We start from the raw sequence: 25,421 nt of genomic DNA on the forward strand, positions 1-25,421 counted from the left end.
CCATGGAGGGGAGCAGGCAAGGGCCTTTCTCGCAGCTCAGGGCTGCTCCGCACAGAGGTATGTGGGCTGCGGCTGAAAGTGAGGTAATGGAAGGATGAGGCAATGTGCCAGTCAGGGCTTGATCTTGATTTACAGGGTGTTTCATGGAAAACTCTTTAACAACCAAGTTTGACGCCTTAAAAAAAAAAAAAAAGAAGCCGCTTCAGTTGGGAGTTCGCTGTAACGCGTTGCCTGCGGCAATGGAGATGGCAGCGAGAGGCCCGGGAGCCCAGAGCCGCGTTCAGGGGCCGCCCGCTCCACGGGCAGGGGCAGCAGCGGCCCCGGGGCGAATCGGGGCCGGGCCCGGAGCGAGCGACGGAGCGACGGGGGGGAGGCGGCCCGGGCTAGGGTGGCTGGGCCGGCCGCGCCTCCCTCCCGCCCTCCTCAGAGGGGTGCCTCCCTCCCTCTGAGGCAGCGCGGCAGGTCGGGGCGTGCGGCGGGCGGAGCGGCTGCGGAGGGTGAGGCGGGCGCCTCGAGAATGGCGGCAACCGGCGGCAGGGAGGGGAGGCGGGGGGCGCGGCGGCCTCGGGAGCGGGGCCGGAGGGGCTGGGGGCGGCGGTGCCGGGGCCAGCGGGACGAAGCGGTGCCCTTGGGCCCCTGTGCGGCAGCGGGGCCCCGGCGCGCCCTCCCGGCACCCCGGGCCCCTTGAGCACCTGGCCGCGGTCAGCCGAGCCCGGCTCTATCGCAGCGCTGCTGTGCCTCCCCTCTAGCGCCCCGTGCCATTGCACAGCTTCGCAGGGGCTCGACCCTTGCATGCTTTTTGTTGTTTTGGTGTTGTGTTTTTTTTTTTCCTTAGAAAACTGTTTTAACCTGTTGCGGGTGGTGTCAGAAGCTTTGCATAGCCGGTGCATTAGTAAAGGTGTTCTGAATCTTGCCATAATCTTGTGAAACGATTATTATCCCCCTCTGTCTTTTGTTCACTTAAGTCTCCCTGTTGTACAATTAAAGACTTGGCCTTTATGCTGGGCTTGCAGGACCCTTGGAGGCGGAGGAGAGAGAGAGGGAGCCCTTGTTTACCACACGGTCCAGGCGATGTTGTGTTTCCTTCATTCTCTGGAAGCTGGATCGGGGGGAGCAGGTGTTGATGGTTGATGATGTACCGCAGTATTGCTTTGCCCCATGTCATCTCATAAGGAACATAAAGTGATGTAAATTTAAAAAAAAGTCTGACTTTTCCTGAGCGCTTTTGTAATCAACATGTTGCAGTATCCTGTTGAATTTTAGCAATGACATATCTTTATTTCAAGTTACTCTGTAGCATCCCTTAAATGACACTGCTTCGCTTCCTTTGTCCCCCTACAGCTCTTCCTGGCTTGCTTTGAGAGTTCACATAGTGCCTTCTAGAACAAGGGTTGATTAACATAACTCATCAGAGGTGGCCCAGTAGTGGCCATTTTGTTGAAACAGTTTTGAAATAAGTCCCTTTTACCAAAATATGTTTCCTTTGCCACCTAGGAGGCCACTGCCAACATTCTTAGGGAAGCTTTTGCTGGGATGGATGTCTGCCGCCTGGTACTGTTGAGGCTGAAGAGTCTCTAAGCATGTCACCAGTCAAAGGTCCATCCCAGTCTTGCTGGGTGACTCTCGCTGCTGCCAAAGAGGACTGCCTGTGATGGAGGGAGCAGAGTGCCTCTCTCTGCTGAGCTGTTGCTGAGCTCACAGAAACTAGAAAAGTTGATGCGAAAGTTTTAGTGCATTTATCCTCTCTGAAGCTGTTTGTGTGCCTAGAACAGGCAGTTCCAGTCTGCAGATTGTTATGAGCTGGGCAACGAGGAATTGGATTGTTGGAAGCTGGGGCAGCATCACTTATGTTTTCTGTGAGGCATCTGGTGACAGGTCCCTGTCGAAGGCGTAATGCTGCCTTGCACAGGTGGGCCTGGGCTCTGGTTTGCTACAGCTGCTGTTACGTGCCAGTAATTTGAGTCAGATGCTGAAAGCTTGAGTTGTGAGCTGGAGGAGGTGTCAGCTTTTGAGCTCCTCTGTATGACTCTCCTTGGATCACATCCTTGCTCTATAGTTTGCTGATGATGTCTTTGGGTTCCTGATCTGTATGTCCTTCTGTCCTTATGCTGTATTTCTGTAAAAAGCACGTTTCATTCCAAACTGTTGCACATGTTCATTGGCCTGTGGCTTTTTTAAAATAATGGCTTACCTTCTCAGTGGAGTCTTTCTGCAGTGGAGGAGAATGACTCCCCCAGTTCCTGGTATAAGAAGTCCTGGCGATCCCTGCACTATTTTGGCTCCAGGAAACAATAAGAACACACCTTTTCTGAGTGCTTGAAACAATGTCCCATGTGTGACACCTCATTTTACGCTGGAGTCTAACGTGGTTAGTCTGTCCTGTGGTACATTTTGTGGTAGTTTAATAGTCAAGTTTTCTTTCACCTGCCTCAAAGCAGGTGTGTTAAAGGCGGATTGTTCTTAGTGCAGAGACCAGAGTGCAGAGTAATGGGAGCTACTGCAGTGCTGTTGGCATTGTGGTTCTCCTCTTGGATTTGATACAAAAGTAATGAATTTTCTGAGTAAGCAGGGAATACCAACCCAAGAAGATTTTTCTGCAAAGCTTTAGTTTCCCAGCCCCCTTCTGCAGAGGGAAGTCTTATGCCAGTTTGGAAGTGGGCAGGGTTCTGAGGCTTCTCTTCAAATACAGTAAGGCACACACTGCCAAAATGCTGGATGTGCAAAGGCTACTTTCAGTGCAGCCTCCAGAAGTTTGTGTCTTTGAGATTCTTCAACAAGGGGGTGGAAGAAAGCTGCTTGTATTCCCTTGTCAAGGAAAAATGCTAGGTGGGAGTGGCTGGTGAAGTGCTCTCTTTACCCTTAGGAAGCTTCCAACAGGCGTATTATATTATTCCCAGCTAATAAAAGTTGTATCACAACTCTGGCTGTTTCCATTGCACATACATAGAAGGCAACAACTCCCTTGCTCTTGAAACAGCCCTGAAGAGGTTGACTGGTGAGCTGTGTCTCTTCTAGCCAGGTCATCCCACAGGTAAACTCACTTGTTGCTTCTGCGTAGTTTGGATTCTGCTCTAAGGAGCGCATTTGAGCTGCTTCTTATGCATAGAAGGAAAATACATATTTACGTGTATTTGTACCTGTTAACATCTCTATCACCACCTGTACCTGTATGTGGCAGACTATCCTGTCTGGTGTTTCCAGGTGATGTGGTCATTTATAAAGCAATCATACTGTTTCTCTGTTTAAAACAAAAGCTTGGAAAGAAAAAAATAAGTGACTCTGATAAGCAAAAAGAGGTAGCTTTGCTTTCTCCTGTCCCAGTCTACCATTACTATCCCCAGTGGCCTCATCAGTCTTGCTCTTGAAACCTCCTGAGAGGATGTTCTCCTACTCCTCTACTCTACTCTCTGCTCTGGGTTTGACATTGGATTATCTCTAGCTCTCACTGAGTGTGTGCCCTGACAGCTGAGGTCATGGAAAGCCTGAGGGAGGGGCACTCCTGGAAATGACAGCTCATCTCAGCTTCCCTCAAGGAAGGAGGCTTCCTTCTGTTCTGCAAGGAACAGAAACCTAAGCCTCCCTGGTTGTTTAAAAACCTTCAAGATTATACAGGTCTCACCCACTCATCCTGTCTTTCAGACCCTGAATGTGATTTTTTCTTTTGCCACAGCAAAGCCGAAATAAAATGAGCAGTGTCACTGTAAAATCGCCCCATTTCCCCATTCTTTTTTGCATGTGCATTTTGATAGAGCTTTCCCCCAGGATGGTGACCATCTTCCCAGTCTCTAAGAAACATGCTTTTCCCTGCCACCCCATGTCTGAAGCCAAGATGTGGAGAGAGAAATGAGGAATGACAGGCCTGCGGAGTGGAGATGAGGTGTTGGGTCAGTTCTGGGGAGAGCATCTCGTTCCATCTCTCCCCACAGCTCAAAAACTGTTGGCTGCCAGGCCCTCTTGGCAAGGATCTGCACTGTAATAGCAGCACTGCTGATGGGCATCTCTCTCGTTAGTGCTGCTCTCTGTCCTGCCTGCCAGACTCCTCTGCTTGTGATCTCAACAGCCTGGGATCCCAGGGAATGAATTCAGGCCGTCCTATTAGTCCTGTGTCGTGGATGCTGACAGTAATACAACTCCAGCAAAATGAGCAGAAGGGTGATGACTATTTTGCACTCCTAGCATTGCATGGCAGAGTAAGAGGTGTGTTTTGTGGCCTGGGCATGTGGGTATGACCAGCTTGGTCTGTGTTTCTAACCTAAGTTCCTTGTGCTGGTTGGGTGGTTATGACTCTCCAGTCTGAGCCGGAAAAGTGCTGTGCGGCTCCGTGGGTGCATTTCGGGCAGGAGTGCAGTAAGGTCAACAGTGGGACTAAAACTGTATCCGGCTGTGTAGAAGGATGCAAGCATGACATGTCAGCTGGGCTTTTCATGCAGTTATTGATACATATGTATTTGTGTGTGTATTTCATGCATAGTTTTGATGCCAGTAGTGTTGGACACTATTGGAGGCAGGATACTGGCTTAGTGGGATAAGGGAGGACATCAGGAATTATGTTCTGAAGTGTCCTTGGCAGCTGTTTAAATTCATTTGGATGGTGACCCACAGGCACTGTCCACAGGGTGCAGCCAACCAAATACACACCGTGCAACTCGCTCATGATTAACGCTGCATCCGTGTAGGCTGCTGAGGAGTTGCCTTTCCTGCCTGCTGAGGTGAGTGCATCCAAGAGAGGGAGCGTGCAGGATGTGGGGTGTGGCACAGCCTCTTGAGAGAGGTGGAAATGAGATGTGGGAGTTGCAAGAGAGGATGTTGCTCAGACCTACAGGTTGTTCCTGGCGGCGGTAATGAGGCTGATGAAAGAAAAACCGAGGCAGAAGTAGGTGACATAAAATGTTTGGCATTGACCATTGTTTCTTATCTGTGGCTGGTACCGGAGCTGAATGCAAAAGGAGCAAAGTTCACTTGTTCAACCCAGGTTCTTTTTACTTTCATAGGAAAGGAAACAGCAGTGGGGATCTGGGGCAGTGGAAGGAGTTGTAAGGCAAAGTGCCTGTGGTTTGGTGAAATTTGTCCCTGTAGCTGCAGCGCGGAAGTTGTACATTCCTAAGAAGCTGTGGAGTTGTGCTGAAATCTGCAGCATGTTTCACAGATGTCTTTGCTACTGTAGGAGAGGGACAGGTTGAGAGAAGAAACACCTTTTGGAGATGCTGTGGGAGAAAGATCTGCTGCACAGTACAAATGGGCAAGGTGAAAATGTGTCTGGTACCTCACCCTGGAACACTTCTGCTCCTATGGGGAAGAAGTTGACAGGAGAAGGTTCAAGCAGATAATTACTGTTTTGCACTATTGAAAAAAGTCCTTGGCAGCTCTTTAAATTCCAGTGTATGACTTACCAACATAGCTGGAGTATGAACAACATATTCTTTGACTCCTTCACTAATGAGATCCAGTTAAAACTGGGACCAAGAGTGGTTTGAGGTAGGAATTACTGGGGGAGAGGTTTCTGTTTTGTCTGAAGTGCATTGCTGACCTGTTACCTGCCAGAGTAGGAGCTGTAGTGCCTGCATGGTTATGTTTTCAGGGAGTGCTCTGATCCTCAGTGACCACCATGCTGCAACAATAAAGAAAATACAGAGGAAGGATGGTTTTGGTCTAATTTATATATCTAACAGAGCCAGCTGGCAGATGCCAGCCATGCTGACATTTCTGGCATGCCAGCCAGTGAGCGGGACTTCTGTAGTGCCTGACAAGGCAGGCGTGAGTCATGGCCTGTGAATGTCAGTATCTCTTAATAGCTTTGGTGGAATCCAGAAGGGAGAAATTCATATCCCATATCTCACCCCCACATTGCTCTGGAAACAGAGATGATTTTTCTGTTTTCCTCCATGGTCACTGTGAGCTCCATGCAGAGCTCCTGGGAGGTGTTGGGGAGCTGTGTGTGCCATCACAGCGGTGTACGGTGAGCACGGAAGCCAGGCACACGGACACGTGTGGCAAGCACTGCCTTGGAGCAGCCAGTGCTGGAGCAGGGAGGGCTCTTGGGGCTGTGTGTCAAGTGCTGTGTGCAAGGAATGTGTGTACAGGAACCTACTTTGTTCTTCTGGATTTGGCTGTTGTAGCACAGAAGGGATGAGTTGAGTCCTTTGTGGAAGTACACCTTGCTGAGGAGTTGAGCTGTGGTTAGTTCCAGGTCCCTCCTTGCTATATGGAGTAGCCTCCTTTCATCTTTGCTGAGAGACTTGGCTTAGGCAAGAGGTCTGCCAGAGGTGAGGAGAGATTTGATGTGGTCTCCAATGTACTTTGTCCACTTGGAGGGCTTTTGGGAGGACAACTTTCCTGTTACTGGGAGGACCTCTTTCTGTATTTGGGGAGGAAGAACTGTCAGGCTGATTTCTGCATCTTTGAGTGTCAGTTGTCTGTTTTTTTTCTTCCTGCTGAGCTCCTGTGTTCGTTCATGGGGAATGAGGCTGTGTTCAGTGTCAGAGATGGGCTCTGGAGAGCTTAACAAAGGCCTGCTCTGTCCATTGTGCTCTCCCCAGGGCTCCCCTTCGGTGTGTGCAGTGTGTCCCGAGACAGGGGAAAAAAAGGGAATTTAAACCACATGCTTACACCAGGACAAAATCCTGGTTGCTGATGTCACTGGGCTGTTCGCCCTCAGGCACTGGGGAAGTGTGGATTCTGGCTTACAGGTGTGCTGCAAGAAGGGAGAGGGAAAAGCAGACAGTTGCAGAGGGAAACCTCTGCTTTTGTTGGTGTCACAAGCTTTACCTGGGCTACAGGTATGCATGTGGAAGAAAACCTTCTTGGGGGGAAAAAAGTTTTTAGGGAAAAAAGGAGGGGGCGGGAAGCCAACTTAGATTAGAGCAGTGAAAGTATCCAAATTAAATCATTGTAGTTACATAATTCTTATCAGCAGTATATTTAGTAGTGTGTAAGTGGGAAATTGGTTTCCCTGTGTATGAAGGGCATAACTGCTGTGGATCAGCAGTGTCCTCACAGATTTTTACGTCAATAACCCTGTGTGGTTAGCTCAGGTCTGCTCTCCCTGCATCAGCCTGACCAAATAGCCTTTTTTGTTTCCCTGAGTCTGGGCACAGGGTAGTGGTTACCAAGTCCGATGCTGCTGCTGTGTGCCCATCTACCCCTGCAGTGAGAGGTGTCTCTGAGCAGTCAGTGCTGGAACACTCTGTCATCTGAGGTCAATAAAAGGAGGATATTTTCAGTGCCAGAATTGACGTGGTTACTTCCAGCATGAATTTTAGAGTTTAATCTAAATTCCTCAAAAAGTAAGAGGTGAGTTTTGTTTTCTGGGTTCCTCTATCCCTTTATATCCTAGAGGGACCTCACTTTCACAGTGGGCGTTTAGTACTGAAGGTAGTTACTCAGATTCTTTAGAAACTTTTGACTTTTGTTGTTCCTGGATTTTCTCTTGGGTATGTTTTGCTTTTAATATTTAAGGAGTGTCTTAAATAACCTACAAGCGAGCCATGCTGTGGATTGCTTTTCCGCTCCTGCTCACTAATGGCATTGGATGAATTGAAAAATGGATAATAAGTCTGCCCAGTACCAGATGTTTGCCATGCTCCTCTTACATGCAGAGCAAAATGCTCTGCTGCTTTCTGCTGAGCTCAAAGAAGTAATCTGAGTGCTGGGTATGTGCCAGCTACATTTTGAGAGACTCCTGAGGGAACAAAGTACGTGGTTTCTCCCATCTCCTGAAGCCTTTTTGAATCTTCCTGGTATTTGATGGGTAATCCAGGGTAAAATGTACTATAATAGAATGTAGAGTGGACTACTTTTAGCCTTTAAAATTTTAACCTTTAAAATAACAGATCAGATGAGACTTGAAAATTGACCTCCAAGGGGTGGGTGTGGGGAGGATTAAGTTTCAAAGTAAGTTAGGCTTTCCTTTATTGAAACTTGCTCATAGAGTGCTAAGGTAACATGAAGGTGGGTTGGTGGAGAAATCCCCTGCAGGATTTTCCTCCTTTGTTTGAAGTCCAGCTAGTTCGTGCTGGCATCTGTTAGAGGAACCCTTTTGCAGTTTCTTTTTCCTGACAGCTCTAAATGCAATGGATGATACACTGTTGTGGTTTAACCCCAGCCAGCAACTGCGTACCATGCAGCCAGTCACTCCTCCCTCATCCCCCTACCGTCGTGGGATGGGGAGGAGAATCAGTCAAAAAAATAGAAATAAAACTTATAGGTTGAGATAAGAACAGTTATCAATTGAAATAAAGTAAAATATAACAATAATAACAATAGCAATAAAAAGATGAGTGAGAAATAAACCCCAAGAGAAACAAATGATGCACAGTACAATTTCTCAGCCCTTGCTGACTGATGCCCAGCCCATCCCCCAGCAGTTATCAGCGGCTCCAGGCCAACTCCCCTCAGTTTCCCTATTGAGCCTGATGTTCTGTGGTATGGAACATCCCTTTGGCCTGTTGGGATCAGCTGTCCTGGCCATGCTTCCTCCGCTCTTGTGCAGCTCCTCACTGGCAGAGCGTGGGAAACTTGAACAGTCCTTGATCTGGAGTAAGCACTACTTAGCAACAACGAAAACATGGGTTTGTTATCAACATTGTTGTCATACTGAATCCAAACCACAGCACTGCACCAGCTACTAAGAAGAAAACGGACTCTCTCCCAGCCAAAACCAGGACATACACTGAGACAACTTGCCAAAGTTTCTGTACTGGCTGTTGCTCTGTACCCTTCACGGAGAGCTGCCCTTTGTGTGTTTATTTGAAGGAGCAGAGAGGACGCGAGCAAGCCCAGCTCCTCGGCCTCTGCGTGGAACCGGTGGAGTGAGGTGTTTCAGGGAAGTAGTTGATGACTTGGGGCTGGGGGATTTCTGCAGAGCTTATTGGTGTGTCCTCTGGGGTGAGGGACTTTTTTTATCTTTTCTCCTGCCCCCAGGAGGGGTGAAGGGCCAGCAAGCAATTGCCTTGAGGGCAGCCCTTGCCTCCCGGTTGTTTATTCACTTGCTGGTGCCTCCCTGTCAAGTTTGCAGGCTGGTCCAAAAAAAGCTGCATAAATGGTTTGGTGGAGTTACTAAAATGTGCTACACAAGAGCAAGGCGGAAGGGGAGGAATGTTTTATTTTTGGCTGGGAGTTGTTTAATTTTACTGGAAGAACGGCCCTTTTCAAGGCAGCCTTATGCAGCGTGGAATGAGCGTTGTTTCCAGCACTGCTCCTATAGCAACAGGAGAGAGACAGCTCCTATGAACTTGGACTTACAGCTCTTGGAAATGAAATGTTATTTAATTTGTCCGTGACTGTGCTTGATATTTGATCTCACTCTAATAAAGTGTTTTTAGCTGTGGAGAGGAATGTAGCTCCTCAAAGCATTCAGTGATTGCTTGAAAACACTTCCTGAGACAAAGATACTGGGGATATATATAAAGACTGATGGTCAGAAGAGACTTCTTGGCCATTCCTGGTGCTGCTGTTAGTGAAGTGGGTATTTCCAGGTGTGAGAGTGTTCCCACATGAGTAGGCTGTCCTTGGTAGGAAGGGAGGCTTCTGAAGGTGTCACCGGTATCTCCAGCTGCCATGATGAAGTGAGAGCTGCTGTTGCCCTCTTCTGTGGCTGCATGATGTGGCTGATGACACTTTTCTGTCAGTGTGCTAGGGCACTGCAAAGTGCACTGCCCCTTTCCTGGGACTGCAGGTACCTGCTCCACTGCTGACATGCTCAGAGGTTTTCTCTGGCATGGCTGATGCCAGACCCGAGCTAATCATCAACATATCTGAAACAGTAAGAACATTAACCTTAGTTTCCACTGTCAAATCCCTTGTCAGCTACTTTTAATATATGATCTTTGCAGAGCTGAAATTGAGGCAAGCCTGGGAGAGATCTGTGGGATGATTCCAGAGACTTTTGCTTTGCTCATTTGTACCACAGAAAGTGAGAAGGGGAACAGCCTACTCAAAGCAAAACAAGTTTTGTACATAAGCTAAAGCTGGTGTGGGTTTTTATGCACCTCTTGCTTTATGCTTTCTGTGCTCAGGTGTCTCAGGCACAGGCAAGGCAGTGCTAACAAGTAGCTTGAAAACTTTGCATCTTACAGCTTTGTGTTCTGCATTGGTCTTCCAGAGGACAGAACAGCTTGGCAGATGATTTGTAGGAAACAAAAATGCAATGACACTGAAGCCAAATTTTGAGTGACTGTGCACTAGCTAAAATGCAGCACATGTTCTTTGGTTAGTCTTTGCCCTTAGTTCAAACCACTGTGTAAAATCCCAGCTCTTTGTACAGAGTGAAAAAATTGTTATCATTACTGCATTATTTGCAGAGTGCTTTGAGTTCATGTACGGAGTTGCCTGAATAGGCTTTTCGGAGGCTGGGAGGATTTTTATCCTCCCAGGACTTTTAGTGCTTGTTGACTTGGTCCTAGTACTGGCATAGCTACAGGGAAGGCAGGTTTTGTGAGCACTCCCTGAAAACACTGAGGACCCAGTGGCTTCACTTCTGAGAGCTGAGCTGGAAATGAATGTGATGAATAGAAAGATAATGAATAGGAAGGGATCAGGCAGAAAGCTGATTCTGCACAAAGTGTTTTGTTTAGAAATGTGGTTTAATGCTACTGGTAAGTTCTCCAGTACAGACAAAGCCCTGCTTAAAAAAGAAAAAAAAAAAGGAAAAAAAACCCAAACAAAGAGAACCCCACAATGCCCATGAACAGAGTTGGGAAAATAGAATTTAAAATACCAATAGCAGGCTGCAGTGAAGAGTTTGTCTTGTCTGTTGGCTAACCCTGACCTATCTGAACTATTGCTCCTTGTTGTGTCAAACCCTCATTGCTATGAGCTCTCTGCAAACACAGCCAGGCTCTGATTTCTGGTGTTTTGAGTGAGAGAAAAGAGACGGTTATTGTTCCTCTCCTCAGTTCAATGACTAGTGAAGTGGTTCCTGTGTATAAATAGCATAAAGTGCTTTGGGATCCTTCAGGATAAAGGAGGCCTTATGAAATACAAGAGGATGTTGTTTGACGCAGAAGGAGTTCCCCTTGGTCGCGCAGTGTGTGCTGGTCTCTGGCCTGCCTTCCAGCTCCTCCTGAGGACTGGGTGCTTGGAGGGTCTGTTTGCCTCCCTGCTTATCCACTTCTGGGAGCAGAAAACATGGGCTTTCTGCTCTCAGGATGTGGCTGGCTGCGGGTTTTGTCAGGACCAGAAAGGCCTATGAAGAGTTTTTTGTTTGCTTTGTAGTGCAATGGTGCTTGAGTACAGACACATGCAGTCCCAGGCACACTTGATCACTCTTGTCTTTCTCTCTCATGCCTTTTTTTCCTTAATGGTTGTAAAATTGGTTTTATGCCAAGGTCCCTTTTATCCTCAAGGATCTCGAAGCCAGGCATTGCCTCACCCAGGTTTGGATAACCCCCTCATAAAACACTTAATTCACAGGTATGTGGGTGGTGCTGAACATGTAAATCCTTGTTGAATTTGAAATTTACGCTTATTGTTATTATGCTTCAGTAAGCCCCTCCCCTGGGGAATAAATAGTCCTGGAAATATGAGTAGAGGGGCTGAGTGCTCTTATCCTGAGAGACAGCTCTTATCTCAAAGAGCAGGCAGCTCTTTGCAGGTGCATTAGGCATGCAGTTCCTCTCTGGATACCTAGCTCTCATCAAACTTAGCAAGAGTTAAGGGTCTCTATATCTCTCTTGAGGGGTCTATTCAAAACACAGCAGCTTGATCCACAGTAGAAGAAAGGAGGGATTTGGCAAGGATCCCGAGGGGTGACAGCAGGACTGTGATGTATCTGTGGAGATGGTGCCTAGACCAAGAGAGTGTTGAGATGAGATCCTCCAAAACTCCCAACATGGGAATTCATCCTCTCTCAGTTCTTCAGAAAAGTGCTCTCCCAGTCAAGAGGTCAAGATGTCAGGGAGAAGGGGTTTTGACCAAAATCCATTCTGTGTGTCTGCCCCCACGAGCTTAAATGACAATTCCTTAGAAGGAGCTTTGCCTCACTGGGTGTCTGACTTGTGTTTTGCATTCTCTCCAGCCCTAGAGGCACAAGTACATTGACTTTGCAGCATGTGCCAACATGCTGAGAGAGGAAGCAAAGCGATTAGCTCTGCATCCTTCTGGAAGGCCAGGAGTGTGGGAGCAGTATGAAGCAGATGGATAAATGGTAGGGCACAAGGGCCTCACGAGGAGATTTTGTGCTCAGTCTCAGGAGGATGCTTTAGAGCTATTGCTTGCCTTGCAGGTGACTGTGCTACTGTGCTGCCTGTGCTTTCCGTCTTCTCCCCAGTTCCTTGGAAAGTTCCCTTGTCTGATCTTTAGTTAATGATTCCAGGAACTTTGTTTGGCATGCTTCTCAATGGCTCAAGTGCTGAGATTTTCACAGTTTCTCTCAAGAGATGTTTTTGTGGTCTAGAAGCTTTTTTATAATGTGAATCAACAGGTTTCGGTCTCTTATTGGCATCATTTTTCATGGGGAAAATCAGCAGGGGTAATCCAAGCTGATTATAAATGAAGGTGTGTAGCCCATACTGTGCTAGGTGAAGGCCTGCAGGAACCCCTCCTTGAAAATAATAGGAAGTTAAAGTGGTTATGAATTATTAAATTTGATCTGTTAATAAAAAGTACCTACTTTCTCTTCCCAGGTGGTTTTCAAAAACTCCATTATCCCACTCAGGCAAGTCAAGAAGTATTACTGCTTCCATATCTCAGTATGGGCAGCAGATAAGAGCTTAAGCCTTAGGCTGTGAAGTTAGTTAGTGTCAGGGTGTAGATCAAAGGATCATTAATTCAGTATCCAAAAAGACAGGCTAGGGAGGAATAATTGCTATTCTCTTCCCCTCATGATATTGCTACCTGCAGTGCCACTGGAAACAGACTGCAGGGAGCCTGCCTGCTGTAGGATGAAGGTGAGATGGATGAGGTTGGGGCACTACAAATAACTGCAGAAAATTTGGGACCCTCTATCTTAGAAAAGCAGGGGAAAGAGAGCATACTAGAGGCCATTTTCCAGTACAGCAGCCTTATGCAGCCTGGCTGCCTCCACAGAAATGACAAACCATGGGATGACACACCAAGGTTAGAGGGATGGAATGCTAGCAAGGGCCCTCAGCCTGTTGGTTTGCAATGTGCACTGGAGCACACTTGAAGTCTTAGAGAGAGGAGCCAGGGGCTCCTGAGGTAATAGGAGCCAACAGGGAAACACCAGTGAAAGACCTCAAAGGAATTAAGGTGTGTTCCTCTGAAAAGGTGACATGTCCAACAGCCCAAGTAAAGTGTGTCTGCTCCAATGCACTCAGCATGGGCAACAAACAGGAGGAGGTGGAAGCCACTGTGCTGCTAGAAGCCCACCATCTACTTGCCATTGCTGAAACTTGGCGGGATGAATCCCATGACTGGAGTATGGCTATTGATGGCTGCAGGCTGTGAGGAAGGAGAGGCAGCAGGTTGCCCTGTACCCCAAGAAATGGACAGTGTGTGAAGAGCTGGCTCTGAGGAATAGCCGTGAGCAGGTCAAAAGCCTGTGGGGAGGAACTAGAGGCAGAGGCAACAAAGGAGACCTTGTGGTTGGTGTTCACTACCGGCCACCCGAACAAGGGGAGCCTGTTGGTGGGGCCTTCTTCCTCCAGCCGCAGGAGGCATCACACTCGCAGGCTCCTGTCCTGCTGCGGGACTTCAACCACCCCGGTGTCTGCTGGGAAAGTGGCACAGTGAGCTGTCCGTGATTCTATGACAAGTGTAGTAAGGTTGTAGAGAAATAACTCCTGTTCAGACTGAAGGCACCTTTGTGTGGCTTCTTGTTTATCTGAAGGAGATGCTCTGCATTGACGCTGTGAGGGTGAGGCCTTGCTCTAGGATGAATGGCAGTGATAGATGAACTCAGGATAGCTGTTTCCAGCAGAGCCTGCCATGATACTTGGGAACTGTGTCTTGATTGTACTTGGGCAGGGATAGAGGCTGAAGAAGACTGATTTCCTAGCACATTTTAGCACACTGCACAGAAGGGTTATCTTCCTAAGTTTTCTCATGGAGTTGCATTCAGGCCTTTTGCACTAGAATGAGCTGTCATTGTGTGTACACAGCCTTGACAGGATGCAGCAGCAGATATAAACCTGTTCTGACAGCTTTCTACCAGCAGAAGATTTTCATATTCTCCACTGCTGCAGTCTGGCTCTTTGCTGTTATCCAGTGCATGCTTTGCAGTTTAATCAAATGCATTCACAGGGTGTATTCTGAAATCACGTGGTCTCTATTTAAAGGGCTTGATGGCAAAGCATGTAATCAAATATTGATTCCCTGAATAATCTTTGACATAGTTCATGATTCTCTGCATCTCTCTTCTTTTCTTCTCCAGCTTTTTGCTTTCCTGAATCCACAGCAGACCAGAGCCAGCAAGAAGAGAGGAGGTGGAAGAAAGCACTTGGAGAGAACTGAACATTTGCACTGGTGCTGTAAGCTGCTTTGGTGGTAAAAGGTCAGTGTCAAGACTTGTTGATCCATGAGGGCTCTCACTTTAGGGTGAATAATGCCACATGGCATAAATTTGAGCTCTTCACCTGCAAACTTTAGAATTCCTGCCCTGGGAAGGCTTTGCTTAAATGACATGTAGCTGCTTTCTGGGCTGGTGAGTTGATACGCTGCTGGAGGCCCTTTCTGAGGATGTTCAGAGGGTTAAGTAAAGTAGCAGTGGTAATGTTTTCATCTTACAGAGAGGGAACTTAAGAGAGCTCATGCTTTCAAAGGCTGGACTTTAACCTTGCTGGAGAATGAGATCTTCGGTCAGTTTGCTGAAGATTAAAGTTATTGGCCCACACCTGCACTGCACATACCAAGGGGAGGACAACTACATTGCTAATGCCTGCCAGAGTTGTCAGCCCAGCTCAGACAGGCTCCAGTGGAACGTTTCCCTCCAGGCCAGCAGCATACCAGTGTGTACATTAGGGGGCTGTACTGGTGGGGGGCTGCGCCCCTTGGGGTGCTACTTTTGTAGCAGCATAGGTGCAGTGGGATTTCCTGCAGCCAGTTTTCCTTGTGTGCACGGGCAAGGAGGTGAGAAGTTCTCTAACTTCTGGCATGCGAGTTATCTGCGAAATAGATGTCACTGATGTGTTGGATACCAATTTTCTTGCTATCACTCAAAAATCAATACTTAAAAATAATGATGCTCCTAATGGCCTGGAAGCTATTTCATTTGCTTTGGCATTGTTTCTTCCCCATCTGTCAGATGCTGCTTTAGGGCAGGTTGTGCAGAAAATGCCTGCAGGCCTGGCTTTCTTTGCTGTTTAATTAAGTACTGTTACTGTGCAAGTTGAGGCAAATGCACCAAGCAATGTCTGGGATGACTAAATGAATGTCTAGCCAGCAGGAGAGTGTGTGTGCGTGTCACGTGCTTTCTGCACTGGGATGTGGGTGTGTGCCTGTATGTACCTTTGGGCCTGCAAATAAAAATACAATGGGGTGGTGTGGGACACCCAGTGCAAGGCCTGCCACTGAAATTTTACGTGGCTCAGCACAATGAAACAGCTGTTTGTGCAGTGCTTGTGTTCCCAGGTGCTCAGCACCCAGAACTGGAGCCAAACTGCTCAACTTCTGATGAGCTCCCTGTTGTCCAGTTTGTCCTAAGAGTTCAATCACAGTAGGATGAGAGCCCAAGAAAACCAGACCATGGAATGGTTTCACTTTTGAAGTGATCCCGGCCTTGCCTGGCAGTCATGCACTGTATATTCCTACCCAGCTAGGAGGTTGTGCCTGGCAGTCAAATAGGGCAGGATGAGCTCACTCTTTGTCTTTTTTATTTTTTTGAGATGTTTATGTAGGTGGATCATCCTTTGCTCCTTGCTCTTCATGTAGATGCTTCAGTGTTACCCCATTCTCTTGTACTTCATTACTAACATCTCTCAATCTCTGATGTATTTGAACTAGCAAGCCTCATAAATGATTGTCAAAATTCCTTTGCCAGACAGTCCTCTCATAAGTATGGATTTTGCTAAGCCCAGAAGAGTTTGCTTTCTTTTAGCCAGTTCACTGGCTGAAGTAGTCTGTTGGCAAAAGCACTTCTGAGTCAGTGAAATTGTGTTGGTGTAGGGCTTTTGCCAATTTGCCAGGCACCTGGAGCCTGTCATGCCTCACAGATGGCATTCCTCTGTCAGCAGGGCTTCTCCGTGCAGATCCTTGTAACATCACTGGATTTAGAGGAAGATGAAGGTCCTGCACTGGGGAGGAAGAGCAGAGGCAAAGATCAGACTAAGGGACTTGCCCAAGTCCATGCACAAAGTATGTGTCAGAGTGGAAAGTTGGATTCAAGCTGTTCAACTCCCAGTTTCTTGAATTAATCTTCCGATTGTTACCCCTCCCTTTCATCTGTAGGTTCTGTCACATTGAGTTTGTCCTTATTTTTTCTTCCCAGCTTTGTGTATTTTGTTTTCCTTAGAGGATTATTTCTCCTTATCACTTACATTGAAGTGTGTGTGAGCATAGCAGGAACCTGTTGTTGTTTCTAGTGAATTCACTTTCACAGCTTGTATACTGCAGTTGCTTGCTTAAATTTAGCTTGCTGATGAAGCTACTGTCTGTCAGACTGGACCAAGTGAACTTCATTATGGAAGTGCTTTTAGTCTTCTAACCACTTTTTCAGTCAGCAAAGTGCTTCCCATTATGAAGCTCATGTTTAAGTAATATGTTTTTATGTGTTTGTAAATACACCCCTGTGGCAGAGCTTGCCACTTTCTGTTCTTTGGAGAGCTCATTCATAATTACCGGTGTGATTCAGAGTAGATCTTTGCCTTGGTATTTTAAAATAGAATGTGTTAATTACTGTTACTGCTTCTTGTCTGGTTTCAAGAGTGATTCATATCACTTCTGAGGGTCTGTTACAAGGTGACTGAAGGCAAGAGACCGTGATTACTTCAGTGAATTCAGGATGAGGCCTCCCCATATGCACCCCGGTGCTGTGGCGCAGATCAACACCTCTGTGCTTTTTGGGACCATGAGGTTCAGAGCCTGTAGTTACCATAAGCCTGGGAGGGAGATTGTGGCTCCCCTCTCCATTGCCTGGGTTCTTTGGGAAAGGTATTTCACTGTAGTTTCCTGCCCTCACTCGCTTTCTCTGAAGACCAGGATATCTCCCTAAAGCCTATCTTGGTAGGTGATGGGAGGCAGCAGGCACTCTGAGGCAAGGAGCACAAACACATGACTTCCAAAAAGAGGGTCTAGAGAGAGCTGTTTCCCTGAATAGCTTGCTGGGTGAGTCATATAGCAAGCAGAGGCAGCCAGTGCCATCAGCTCTGCTCCTGGCTCGGAAGGATAGATTATACAGGAGACAGCCCTGATTGCTTTCTGATTCATGGCCTGCCATCCCTGGTGAATCACCCTGCTTTATAAACCTGCTGTTCTCTGCCAGCCCTCTGGAAAGAGGCAGATTCTCTGACAGCAGCAAAGCCAAGCTGCCTGAAAGATCTGTACGAAGCCCTGGGTGGAGCAGGACCTGCAGTCCTGGGGGGATTTCAGACTCTCGTCTGAGTGCAGGTGCAGTCTCAGCTGTGTGTTTGCCCAGTCCTCACCAAGAAAAGGATGCAGTTGTGACGGGATTTCTGGATCAGAAGGAGGGACAAGTTGGTGTCCTTTGCTAGGGCACAGCATCTGCTCTATGGCAATATGTGGAAATACCTGTAGTTGCTTTTTTTAGCAGGGGACATACTTTGAGGGGAAGGAAGGAAGGAAGGTTTCTAAAATCCTTGGAAGCAAGAGGGTAGCTGGGTCAAGGAGCCAGCCCAAGGACAGTAAGCCTTGTTACCATCCCCTTGCTATCACTGATAGGAATCAGGGTTGGTCTCTGCAGACCTGCAGTGCATATTCCTCTACATATAGCCCTGATGTTAGAAGGGGTAGGCAAAAGACTTGCTACTAGAGGGCATCTCTCATGTCTGGGCTGAGGTACCCTTTGGGTTGTGCTGGCATGTGTGGCTGTGGGAGCCTGCCTTGCTGCTGCCATTCTTGTTCTGTGGCTAAATGAAGCCTTTGGGAGCTGTAAATCTGTCACCTTCCATGAATGTTGTGTTCCCGAGGTGTCTTGGCATCAAGAATTTGCAAGTCTGTTCAGTACATACAGTACCAGCAGCATCCATTCCTTCCCACAGCCCCGGGCCCTTTTGTGCTGCAACATGGTAATTAATCTGAGCATTGCTGGAGGTTCTGATCTCTTCTGAAGATAACTCTGCAGAGTTGTTCTTGATCTGTGCCACCATCTCAGAGCTGCTCCCTGTGCTGGTGAAACAGCCTTCTGTTGCCAACTGCTGTTGCCAGATGTTATTCTAGAGAAAAATGTTTTGTTGTGAAATGGTGATGGGCTGGACAGGCATGGGTGGGACTGCTGGCATGTTCTCACCCTTGCCTTCCCTGTTAGCTTCATTTGTTAGTTTCTAAAGCAGAGGCCTGGCTGAGGTTTAGGAGTGGGCTGGCATACAGCAAAAGGAAATAATTTCCTGCAAATAAAATACAATGATCCTGCAGAATGGGCAGCTGCAGTTCCCAGCCTAGGTTCTGGCTCTAAAGCCAAAGCTTAGCAGTGTGGTGGCAGAGATAATACTGACTATCACCTGATGTGCAGCCTGGCTGTGCATACAGGTTGCTTGCTTTCTTTGCTGTCAGGTGTTTTACCAATGTAGATAAGTGTCTGTGCTGCATGGCTGGGTTGCAGCTGCAGTGGGTCCCTGGAGGGAGCTTACATCACTTGTGGAAAGAAGTTTTGTAATCTAAGTAAGCGTGAACTCGGTTGCCTCTGGAAAAATGGAGAGGCTGTTTGCCTGCCTGCTTCCAGGGAAATTGCTGTTTTAGGAAAACATTTTGCTCTGATATGGGTGCACAATTTCTGCATCATTCCCTGATGGCTGCTGGGGAAGGAAAGGGATGATTTTTTAATTGAATGCAGGTAGTGTGAATTTGGTTGCACTTCTGTATCCTGCCTCACACGGATGATGCCACCAGTGATAGTCTGGGCAGTGCCTTTGTCCTGTCTGCCTGGTTAGGCAGTGGTGAGAATTTTTATTTTTTTTTTTGAGAGGTTTAGACCTTCTGAGGTCTGAACAACAGGCAGTGAAGTGACATGGAGCTGCACTTGCTGCAGACCTGCTTCTGAGAAACCTGCTCAAGAGCAGCAGATCTGTAACACTGGGACTGACTCACAACGAACTCCCATTTGTTGTGTATCTGCAGGGGTGTTTTATACTGTCAGATCAGCTGAAGCCAGTAGTTATGTTTCTTACTCTTAGGAGCTGGGACAGCTGCCCTGGGAAGCAGCTAGCCAGTGAGAAGGGCCATGAGGAGTAAGCAGTGAAGAAGAGAATTAATTACTCCAACATACTGCTGGGGTTCAAAGAGGATAGGACATTTGAACTTACAACAAGTACGTTCCCAGTTACAGTTGTAAAGTTTAAAAATAGCCCAAACTTAGAGAAGGATCTATTTAAGGGAGTTGTAACTAATACCATAAGAAAATAATATTCTTTGGAGACAGGTTATTCTGTAGAAATCAAAGACAGAGGTTTCTGTTGCCGCCTTCAGAACAGCAGTTACAGATGATAGTCAGGAGCCAGATTGGATTTTCTGGAGAACAGGTCTGGGATTTTATTTATTTCAGTTCAAATAGGAAGAAGTGAACGTGGCCTCTAGTGAAGTTTCCACAGTGTAACGTTGATCACAGTTCATGGTTTTGGCATGACCACTCGGTGGTGGGTCTGATCATTCCACTGGAGGTATCGATCTAGAGAAAAATTATTCTCCAGAAGTGACAGCAGGATGGAGAGAGAAGAGGAGGATGAAGGCAGTACAGGGAGGCCACATGCTGGTACTGTCTGCCTACCTTTCACACTGTACAAGGTCTTGTGTGTTGTAGGTCACCCAAATGGATATGGGAGCTCTTTATTTAAACAAGCACTGTCCTGCATCCCTGAAGTCAGTTGAATGGCTTTCTTTAGCAGAAGATTGGAGGTGTTAGTTCTTGCAGGAGGGGAGTAATAACAATCGCCTTTTGGCAGAAGCGATGTGATGAATGACTGATTCAAGATCTTATCTCTTTTATTACTATTATTAATAACAACAACAACAACAATAATAATAATAATAATTTTCCCCCCCACAGGACCCCTCTGAGCCAGAAAGATGCGTGAGTATACAGAAAAGAAGGAAACATGTGGGACCATCTGTCTGAAGTACTTGCTCTTCATCTTCAACTTCTTTTTCTGGGTAAGAAACTTCAGTCTGTTTCAGAGGCACTGAGACAGCACTGCAGTTTTGGTGTCAGGGGCACAGAAATCTTGGCCTTGATGAAGTCTTTGTCAAGAAGTGCTGATGTCAGTAGGACACAGCTTTTGTCCTGTGGGTTGAAGTCGTGTCCCTTGGGATTGCTTGCCCATGCTACAGAAGCTGTGGTTTGATGCTGTCTGTGGTTGTTTGTAGGTCATGTTATCAAATACAGAAAAAACAGGAAGCCTGAAAATAATCTTCATTTTTTCACCTGGTTTACTTTTTCCAGGATCCTGAGGGCTCCAGTACCTTGCCATTCCTCCTCTCAAAATGGCAGAGAGAGTCCTGGCAGTGAAGTGGGACAGCTAGAGCATGAATAACACACACCTTCTTGCAGCTGGTCCACACTAGAGCTTCTTACAGTTGTGCTTTCCACCAGAAAAGTTACTGATGCCAAAGGGTTGTGTTTTACTTTGGTGCATGGGACAGAGCATTAGAGTGTCCAACTCAGATGTTTAAGAGAAACTGTCTGAGCTTACTAGAAGCTGCATAAAGCCCTCTGGAAACACAAGGCTTGCAAAGAGAGAGGGGGCTGCTGGGAATGTGGTTGGTTTCTCTGTGTTCGTTTGCTGCAAAGTTTAGAGTTTAACCATCCTTTAACGTAGATCATCTTTGGCTCAGCTTATGGAGCTGAGACTCATTTTGGTGTCCCTGTCCAGTTGCTCTGGGAGGTGAGGAAGTTCATGCATCAGAAACCCTTCATGTGCTCGCTTCTCTCCCTTCCCAGCTGGCTGGTGGGGCCGTGATGGCAGTGGGCACCTGGACCCTTGCTGAGAAGAGTGACTACATCAGCCTGCTCTCCTCCAGCACATATTCCGCCACTGCTTATATTCTGGTGGTGGCTGGGGTGGTGGTCATGGTTACTGGCATCCTTGGTTGCTGTGCCACCTTCAAAGAGCGTCGGAATTTGCTGAGAGTGGTAAGTTTTGTTTGGTAGTTTTGTCTGGGGGAACAGCTTGGTTGTGTTGTGTGCCAACCTTATTTGTTTGTCCTGGACTAAAAACCACTGAGGCCTCCAGCTCCTGACAGCAGTGCTGTCCTTGTCCCAGGGGGCAGGTTTTGCTGCAGAGCATTTCCTTTCATCCACACAAAGAATGTGCTGCATGGTTCAAAAGTACAAAGTATAGCTGTAAAACCTGTGCTTTGTGTAAGAATGTCTATTTGAAACTATTCAAAATCTTGTGGCTTTTGTCTCCTCCTTCTTTCCTGCCCATCCTGTATTCTCTTTTGGAAAATGGGAAGGAAGAGGAAAATATGAGAGACCTGTAGCAAAACTAGCTTTTAATGACAGTAGGTTCAAGCCAGATTAACACACTTCTTCACTTGGCTGTCAAAAATAAGAACGTTTCCAATATTTTCTTTAGTTGCAAAAAAATTATTTTAGTTTTGCTTCCACAAAAAAAAAAAAGCCATACTGTTTTTATAATCTGCTGCTTCTTTTACACCTTTCTCTGCGTTACTTCCTGAGCTCCCTGCTCACCCATCGACACTGAAGTTTTTGACCAGCCCTGAGATTTCTATTTTGCTCCCTCCCTCTCAAATATCCCCTTCAGTCTGGAGTGCAGCAGCAGTCATTTTAGTGTCTGGGCTACAGTACTGAGAGCAGTGACTGAAATAACAATCGGTGGCTCTTGGCTTTCACAAGTACAGAAAAAGATACTTCAGCAGCTCTTCACCAGCTCCCTCCTTTGCAAATGCTCGTTCACCTGACTGTCTCATTTCTCCTCTTTTGTTTGGATAGAGGAGCAGAAATAGAAGCTGTGAGCAAGCCTTATGCTTGTACCACTGCTGTGAAGACCTGATAATCCCTGTGAGAGGCAGAGTAGGGCCAGGAAGGGAGAATAAAATTTAGAGGGGACACAGTGAGTGCATTGCTGATGCTGTTCATTAGCCTCCTGGTCTGCAGCAGACTGTTTTGGCCTTGCTTCACTTGCTCTCGATGCCAAAGAGATCTCCCTTTGTCTTTTTCCCTCAGCCAGAAGCTAAGTATGAAAATCCAGTGGGGTTTTCTTTGTCATCTGCCATAGAAAACTAATAATTGTCTCTTGGGAACAACAGGTCACTCTGTCTCCTTACACCACGGGTCCTTTCAGAGTGGCGGGTCGTGACAGGCCTATTGTCTCTTCTTGCTTGTACTCTGCTTTGGTTGCTGTGAGTAATCTGAGATAGGGCTGTACTTGCCAGGGCTGGGTGAGCCTGGCTGGGGGCCTTTGCCAGCTCTGAGCTCAGGCAGTAGTCCTGACAGCTTCACTGTCACCCCAGGGTCTGTGCCAGTCGGTCCCAATTTCTCTCTGTACAAGAGACCCCTGTAAATATGGGAGGGAGCGGTATAAGCGGCACTCTGCTCTCCCCAGTGCTTTCTTTTTGCTTTTAAAAATGGATTTTTGACAGCTTTGGGTGCTGTTTGTAAAATGCATATCTGGTATTTAGTTTGTTTTTCTGTTGAAGACTTGGGAAGCTGTGAATTTTTTTGCTGCCTTCTATGTAGCTATGAGTTTTATGGGCCCACTTCAAGGCTTTTCATAGTATTTCATTGCTCATCACCCACAGCTGTACTGCTGTTTTTATGACATTGCTTATTTGCCTTTGTTAATTAAGTGCTCTACTGAGGCTTGGGCAGCAGATGTGGAGTTTCTCTGGCTCCATGAGCAGGCACAGCAATGGAACTGCGGCCTGACTGGCTGTGATGCTGCATTCCAGCTCCTTATAAGCAGACCACTACTATGTTACATATCAGTCAAGATGCAAACAGGAGTCTCATCAAATAGACCCATCAGATAGAAGACCTTGCATATAAAGAGGGAAGGTGGCTTTCTTCTGGATTGTCCCCTCACACTGCCTCTTCTAGTCAGATACCTTGGACAGGGAGAAGGGAACACACAGGGGTTATGATTCCTGTTCCTGCTGCATTTCAGCTTGAAGCCCTCCCACTGAAGTGAGGTTGCTGATTTAGGAGTATAGTTGCTTATATATCTCTTCTTCAGGTAGTAGAAAGATGCCTCCAGATAATTACTTGGATCGTTGGTGGGTTGAACTATTTTTTGGGTTATTCAGAGAAAACATGCTAATGTTTGGTACTTCATTCAAACACTTGAAGTTGGATGGAAGCAATTTGGACCCTGTAGATCTTGAGACACCAGATAGCCCTGACTCTGGCTTAGAGCCAGGGTAAGAGTAAATTTTGCCCAGAGCCCACCCGGGTCCGGGCATGTGTCTGCTACAAGCCTTTGGGTGATCACACATTTCTGACTTGAGAAGCAAGTAGGGCATGTCCCTACAATTCCATGCCAGAGCTGGCCTACTCCTCCCACAGCAGACCTCTAAGAAAGCCCTGCAGCTATGGATGAAGAGCAGGGAGAGCAGCCCTGTGCTCTGCATGTGTCCATGGTGAAAGCTGCTGCTCCCCTATATCAACATGATACTTGGAGGTGGCCTTCAGGGAACAGTGAGACTGAGATAAGGATAATGGTGGAGTGTATCAGTAGAGACAGGTTGAATTCATGGGTGGTAGGTGCACTAACCTCCCTGACAAGGTTTTACAAGGGCCTTGTGACTCAAACTTTTCAAGGTCTGCTGTGTAGTGACACAGCTTCAGCTCTACCTGAATGTCTCTGACATTACACAGAACAGGGAGAAATAAATAAGCTTTCCTGTTCATGGCAGCATCCTGCCATGCTCCTGCCTCCTTCTCAGCAGAGAGATGATGTCAGAGCAGTTAAGCATAACTAGGTCCCAGCAAAAGAGAGTCAGCGTTCTGTCAAGGCATGCCAACCCTTTCTTGCCTCCTTTCAGTCTCCTGTGAATGTTGGAACCAGCCTTTAGCTATCCTGCTCCCCACTGAGTGACTCATTCCCCTGGTATGAATGAGTACCTTGTACAGGCTGCAGAGATGGTCAGTGATCATCGATGGGGCTGGGGAGTGAAAGACTGAGATTGTGTGCTCAGATTAAAGCTGGGTCTGCAGATAAAACCCAGCTGTCAGTCCTTCGCAGCTGATGAATCCCAACAGGGTGAAAGAGGAAGCCTGAGTGTTTGTGTAATTCGAATCCTGAAAAATGGGCTTGGAAACACCTGGGGAAAAGAGTGCACAGTGGGAGTCTAAACCTCATGCAACTGAAGGCATCTTTGCTGTGTAGGTCACCTTGCTCTGCCCAGGTCTTCCCAGTCCTTTGAGAAGGGAGAGATGGCTTGATGTCTAGTGACGTTTTTAGAGAGCCCTTCACTTCATGTCTTGACAACAGACCTTTCAGGGGTAAAACAGAAAATAGGTGATACTGTCCTTGTTCTGTCCTGGGGAGGTCAGCTCTTTCAGGGACTTAGCGTGAAGTTCTTGTTACAGCCAGAACTGATGTCTGTTCAGCTTTATCTACAGAAAGATGAATTTAGTAGCAGTCATAGAACAGCCTGGATCCTTAAAGAGGCTGTTCATTGCTGACCAGAGGCAAGGTAGAGGCTGTTTATTAAGATAGGGGGTCTCCCTGAAAATCTGTCTTTGACCCTAAGGAGGTAGTGGCCACATCACCCTGTGTCTTCAGGGCTGCTTTGTCCTTTTAATCTAGTATACCTATTTCCTCATGAGTTTGGCTTCCCTCCTTGTGTATAGGAATAGGCCTCCCAAACAGTTTTTGGTATTGTCCATATAATTCTCCTTCTGGTAAGTAGGGCATGTCCCTTTCCATGTCACTGCCATTAAGCCCTTTTAAGAAATAGTCATGTTCTCCTTTTAGTCTTCCAGGAGTTCTTCTCACTTTGGTTTTGAGATATTGAGCTTTTCCCTCTAGATCCCAGTTCAGCAGAACATATAGTCACAGTCATGACTCTGAGGCAGTGCTGAAGTCCATCCACTTCAGCAGTGCCCCTCAGCCTGTGGCTGAGTCCCACAGGAGTCACGGGGAACAGTAATCTGTGGTCTATGCTTAGCTGCTCTGCTGTATCTTTGGCAAAATGATTCCTTTGTGGCTTTACTGAATCATCATTATAACATAGATTGCACCTTAGTAACTTGGTAAAATGCCCCAAACAATATCAAAACAAGCAAAAGTTGGGGTTTTTTGTATTGATGTCAGAATCAGATGTTTTCTATGATACTGAGTGCAGTCATCAGGTTATCCAGCAACCACTTTCTTTTGTACAGTGATCTTATCTCA

General features: G+C 47.0%; 1 protein-coding gene across 3 annotated transcripts in view; it reads left to right on the plus strand.

Annotated features, from left to right (window-relative positions):
• Positions 1-25,421, plus strand: part of CD151 (CD151 molecule (Raph blood group)) — a 34,703-nt gene continuing 9,282 nt past the window's right edge. Inside the window, exons 1-4 of one of the 3 annotated variants that reach the window (XM_018082073.2) lie at positions 1-57; positions 14,330-14,449; positions 20,111-20,214; positions 21,002-21,193. In XM_018082073.2, the coding sequence (XP_017937562.1) occupies positions 20,131-20,214; positions 21,002-21,193 (276 nt within the window). In that variant the 5' untranslated portion in view covers positions 1-57; positions 14,330-14,449; positions 20,111-20,130. Of the gene's footprint in view, positions 58-414; positions 498-7,160; positions 7,291-14,329; positions 14,450-20,110; positions 20,215-21,001; positions 21,194-25,421 lie in introns of those variants that run through there. The other 2 variants (XM_018082071.2, XM_018082072.2) reach the window with 2 other exon arrangements.

The sequence above is a fragment of the Manacus vitellinus genome, unplaced genomic scaffold (assembly GCF_001715985.3).
Source record: "Manacus vitellinus isolate BGI_N305 unplaced genomic scaffold, ASM171598v3 scaffold_59_pilon, whole genome shotgun sequence".
In the NCBI taxonomy this organism is placed as follows: Eukaryota; Metazoa; Chordata; class Aves; order Passeriformes; family Pipridae; genus Manacus; species Manacus vitellinus.